Source organism: Elephantulus edwardii, unplaced genomic scaffold, assembly GCF_000299155.1.
Source record: "Elephantulus edwardii isolate Elephantulus edwardi_28Jun2011 unplaced genomic scaffold, EleEdw1.0 scaffold00080, whole genome shotgun sequence".
NCBI lineage: Eukaryota > Metazoa > Chordata > Mammalia > Macroscelidea > Macroscelididae > Elephantulus > Elephantulus edwardii.
This window is the reverse complement of record NW_006399830.1, coordinates 1879556-1885118: the sequence shown is the minus strand read 5'-3', so window position 1 is coordinate 1885118 and position 5563 is coordinate 1879556. Positions and strand designations below refer to the sequence as shown.

General features: G+C 52.5%; 1 protein-coding gene across 1 annotated transcript in view; it reads left to right on the top strand.

The window, feature by feature from the left end:
* Positions 1 to 1947: 1947 nt before the first annotated feature.
* The window catches only part of IQCE (IQ motif containing E), a 41444-nt gene continuing 37828 nt past the window's right edge, over positions 1948 to 5563 (top strand). The window contains exon 1 of the mRNA XM_006889740.1: positions 1948 to 1983. Coding sequence (XP_006889802.1) covers positions 1948 to 1983 — 36 coding nt within the window. The remainder of the gene's footprint in view (positions 1984 to 5563) is intronic.

The window sequence follows — 5563 nt, the reverse complement described above, 5'->3', positions numbered from 1 at the left end:
GCAGCTAGGGTGCTCCTCAGAGACGAGGATAGTGGGACTGTCTCACATACCTTGAGCTGTGGTCAGGATGGGAAAAGATCATGCTGAGAAGGGTGGAGGGTCAAAGAAAGAGAGGAAGACCCTCTATAAGAGGGACGGGTGCAGTAACTGTAGCAAAGGCCTTGAGCACATCAGATGGTGAGCGTGGCTCTGGGTAGAACAAGGTTCAGATCTCTTGTTCATAGGGTTGGTAGGAGTTGTAGTTAACTTGATGGCTCCTAACAACACCAACAACAGGTTATCTATTGGCGGCCTAATGGGTAAAAGGTTGTACTGCCAACCCAAAAGCAAGCAGTTCAAATCCATCAGCTGCTCATCCACAAAAAGATGGGTCATTTCCTCTCGCACAACTAGCAGCCTCCGGAACCCATCCAGTGATTTGAGCTGCTGCTTTTTCTTTCTCTGTTTGTTGTGTTTTGTTTGTTTGTTTGTTTTTTGTTAATGAAACATGTTTGAACTTTTAGAAAAGTAGAAAACTTTTTAGAGTGAACATCATGTACCCAAACTAGATTATATTATAAACATTTAATCGTGGTAGCATCATGCTAATAAAAGGTCAACAGTTGGAACCCACCAGCTGCTTCATAGGAGAAAAATGGGCAAGGCCTTCTTTAAAGATTTACAGACAGTGGTGATGTGTCCAAATGTCAGAACTCTCCCAAAGGCAATGAGTTGTTTAGTGAGATCTACCCTCTATTTGTGCATCAAGTAATACTTTTTAATAATATTCTTCTTCTTAGTAATATTCTTTTTCAAAACACATTTCAGTGTCAATTCAAAGTAACCAATGGAGTCTGTAAATGCATCAACGTGTTTTTCATTGTCACCTTTTATAAAAACAAAGCCTATTTATTGTGATTCGGGTGAAAGATTACATAGCAAAGTTATTTTCTTTTTTTAAATTTTTATTATTGTGTGTGTGTACCGTCAAATCAGATCTGACTGGTACAGGAGATTTTTCCTCCTTCTCCAGCAGAGCATCTGGTGCTGTACCTCTAGTACTGCAAGTGCAGCTTCTGGCCACTAGGCCACCAGAGCTCGCTGCAAAGTGATTTTCTAATCAACAATTCATAAACAATTTGTTTTATGACATTAATTCGTCAGTTCTCTTTCTTTCTTTCTTTCTTTTTTGTCAGTTCTCTTTCAACAAGGAGTAATTTACTACCAATATTTACTAATTAATTGCCTAGAATTCTTGGTGACAACAGTAAAGCTCTCAGCTGCTGAAAGGTCAGTGATTCACAAGCACCTGTGGTTCTGAGGAAGAATGAGCTGGCGATCTGCTCAAATCACAGCCTCGGACACCCTAAAAGGAAGTTCCACAGCCCTACAGGATCGTCATGCCTTAGGGTCAGCTGGCTGGCACATACAGTAACTTGCCTATTCTTTATCTTTGTCTGTTAAATTAGCAAGGTGTTATTGTGTTTAACAGTAACATTTAACAATGCTGCAGAAGATGCTCGGTAATATTGGTTACATTCTTCACAATATGTGACTAATTCTATTCTAGTTGTTGGGATTTACTTATTCTTTCTGAACTGCTCCGGCTACTGCGTAGGATGCTACGTGGTAGCAAGCACAAGGCCGTGTTGCGATTTTGTGTGATCAGGGCTACAGAAGCACTTTGTAAACTTCCAAGCGCCGCTCACTTGCTCCTGCAAATGTGAGGTTCAATCCTCCCTTCCCGGCGAGGCCACTCCGGGCTAGCAGCCACTCGGCCCGCTCGCGAGCACAAACCTCGCGCACGCGCACGGTCGTGCCCCGCTCCATCCGGGTCTCCGCGGGCCGGCGGCGCAGTTGCCATGGCAGCGGGCTGGCGGCGCGGCGCGGCGCGCGGACAGGCCCGGAGGCTGCGGGCGGCCTGGCCTGCCGGCGGAGCCGCGGCCGCTGCGCGGAGGTGTCGCCGCCATGTCCCTGGGCCCCGAGGAGCTGGCCTCGGACACGGTAAGGACACGGGGGGGCCTCCTGCCCCCGCGGCTGCCCTTCTGTCCGGGACCTGGAGCGCGGCCCGGCCCGCAGTCCCGTGAAGCCCGGGCGCGAGTCGCCATCCTCCGAGCCCTGGCCTCGCCGCCCGGCCTGCAGGCCTCGGCAGGCGTCCCAGAAGGACAGCTGCCATTATTGTTAGCGCATAAGTGCCGCCGCCCCGCCCGGCGCCCCGCAGCCCGCTGCCCTGCAGAGCCCGCCGCTTCTCGCTGCCCCGCGCCGGTGAGGCCGGGCCTTTGCCGTCGCTCCGCCTGTAAGTGGACGGCCACCCGGTCTGCCCCTCCCCACTTCCCGAGACCCACGATCGGGGCAGCGGAATGGCCCGCGCCTCGCCACCCCGGGCTCTGGGAGCGCTGGGGAGAGCTTTGCCCAGCTGGGCACCCGAGAGGCTGCCTGGAGGCGGCGATGCCAGGTTTTGTCCCCAGGGAAGGCTAAACGGGCTCCTCCTGCATTCTTTACCAGAGGTTTTCAGGTCCCTCCCGGGGTGCAGCGGGAGAAAGACCTGGCCGTGAGCGCTAAGTGAAGGCTGTGCGCTGGCCTGACCTAACGACAGGGTCTGGCTGCCCTGTGGGGTTTCCCAAGGCTGTAATTTTTTACAGTTGCTTTCCCTACAATCATTCATTTACTTTGTGTTTCATTCTGCGCTTTGTGTCTTATGCATTCATATACTTTGTATTTTATGTCGTTAATTACTATGATCAAGCCTTTTATCTCCCCATCTCATCCAATCCCCTTGCACCTTGCCTATTCCTCCCCAGTCACCCGCCCGGGGCGCTCCTGGTCTAGGGTAAGGAGTTGTACTGCCAGCTTAGAGGCACCGAGTTTGAATCCCCCAGCTGCTCCATTATGATTTGCAGCTTCTGAAAACTTGCTGGAGAGTCAGTCATGAGTGAGTTCTCGCTCAGAAGCTCACGCAGACAGACTGCATTACTTTTCTCCCTCTTAGTGGCTGCTGGGTCCAGCCCAGTTTTTAAGGTAGCTGTGAGCGCTTAGCCGTTGTGCCACCAGGTCTTTCCCATAAAGAAAGAGGCCTGTGATCCCAGCCCACCAGTGGTCCCACGGAGCACTCTGCTCCTGTGATGTCTGCCTAGGAAAGCTAGTGGGGCTGCCCAGCTCTGTCACATGGGGCCACTGTAAAGAGAATCAACTCCATGGCAAGCCTCATTCTTGGGGGGGTCAGGGGAGACCAGGCAGATAATAAGCATGTACCCCAAACCTACTGCTGTCTGCTGATCCGGACTCACAGTGACCTTGGGGACCGAGTAGAACTACCCCCCAGGGTTTCTGAGCCTGGAGATCTTTATGGCCACAGACTCTCTCATTGTTTACCCTTAGAACAACTGGTGGATTTGAACCTCCAACCTTTCGATTAGCAATTTTTTAGTAGCCCACACTGCGAGATGAAGTTTGACCATCCTTGTTTCTAAGGAGCACTCGGATTGTGCCTCCTCCAGGACCGTTTTGCTTGTTCTTTTGACAGCCCGTGGTGTATTTGATATTCTTCAACAGTTCAGCAGCACTGATGCCTCCAGCTTCCCTGTTCATTGCTTGGCTTTCGCTGCATCTGCTGTGATGACAGTTTCCAGCTTTTCTTTCTTTCTGTGGTCATTTCTGTTGTTGTTAATGTTCTCTTTTTTAAAGGCCTTGTTCTCATACCTTCTTTTGTCTGTTAGACGTGATTTCCTCAGTGATTTTAGCGCAGCGTTAGGAGTTGCTTTGCTGAGCCGTCATCTCGGCTGCTCCGAAAACGGTGCCCACTGCCTGGCCTGCCCCTGCATGCTTGTTACTCTCTTGCTTGCCTCTCTCCTGCCTTTTGGTTGGAAACGCTGTGCTGAGGTGATGATGCTGATCCCATGGTGTGGGCCTGGTGTCTCGTGTATGGGATTCACGACACAGCCGACCTGACTCTCTGAAGCCTGCCCCCCTGTGTCACGTAGTCTTATTCCAGGCTCAGATGTCTTCCTTTTCCCACCTTTTAGTTTGACTGTCTGGGGATCACCCTCGGCCAGCAGAAGCCATTTACTGGTTCCAGGTTGTCTTGAAGCCCCTGGCCAATTAAGTTGTGTTGTTTGCTGTTGAACATGTATGTACGTACGTAAGATTCCAAAGCTGCTGTCACAGTTGGTGGCATTACTTGTGTGCTTGTCCTCTGCTCAGCTTGAGACTAAAACCCAAAACTCACAGCCCTCGGACTTAGTGCCCACAGGGTTTGCAAGGCTGTGAGTCCACCGGGTGACCACTGCCATCCATGAGTGACCCTGCCGGGCAGTGCACACTGAGGCACAGGGCTTTCAAGGCTGTCTTGTCTTTCTCTGCAGAGAAACAGGTGGGTTTGAACCACTCACCTTTGGATTAACACCTTAGTGGTTAACCCCTGCACTGCCAGGGCTGCTTAGCCATGAACTGGTAGCTTGGATTTCCCCCATGTTTGTTCCCAAGTGTATCCTTAGATGTCACTCGGGCCTGCAGGGGATGTGTGATGTAATTTTTTTTATTGTCATCTGAGTGAGAATTGACAGAGCCAGTGGGTTGCCCATTCACCAGTTCACACCTCTTAGGTCTGTGATGTTGGCCGCAGTCCCCACAGTGTAGTGGCACTCTCCCCACTCTCCTCCTGTGTTTACCCTTTCCAGCCTTCTAACCTCTCCCTTCCTGCCTTCTGAGCATTGTGCGGGGAAAATGCTGCCCTGGTGATCTCTTCTGGCTGACGATTCAAGGAACTGTGTTCCTCCCCGGTGTTACCGATCAGCTTGTAGGCCCGTCTGTTGGTCGGCTAGCAGTTGGTCCCCAGGGGTGGGTTCTCTTCCAGACCTGAAGGGTGGTTGCGGGCCTGAGTGTCGGGATTTCCTCTTGTGTCCATGGCCAGGAAGGAAGCCTGGTGCCTTTCTTTATGGGTTTCAGTATATTCCCTATTTTTCTCTGACTCTGTCCAGGACTTTGTACTATTGTCCCCTTCAGGACGGTGCAGTGGTGGCCGGTCACCAGCTAGCTCTCTGGTTCCCTTGTGGCCCGTGTGCTCTGCGGCTCCTGAGTGGGCAGTCTGTGTCACCCACACCTTCCCTATCTCACACGTGACTCGTCCCGAGGCCTCTTCCTACCCACCCGTGCAAGCTTCTCTAAGTTCTTCATGTCGAGCACCATGCACGAAGGTGTCTTGGTGGTGGACGAAGCTTTGGGCCACTAACTGAAAGGGTGGCAGGGTAAGCTCGCCAGCCACCCCCAGGAGGGTGGTGGGCACCTGCAGCCCTGTTGAGTGGGATTACCCCCAGGAGGGTGGTGGGTACCTGCAGCCCTGTTGAGTGGGATTACCCCCAGGAGGGTGGTGGGCACCTGCAGCCCTGTTGGGTGGGATTACCCCCAGGAGGGTGGTGGGCACTTGCAGCCCTGTTGGGTGGGTTTACCCCCAGGAGGGTGGTGGGCACCTGTGGCCCTGTTGGGTGGGATTGCCCCCAGGAGGGTGGTGGGCACCTGCGGCTCTGTTGGGTGGGATTACCCCCAGGAGGGTGGTGGGCACCTGTGGCCCTGTTGGGTGGGATTACCC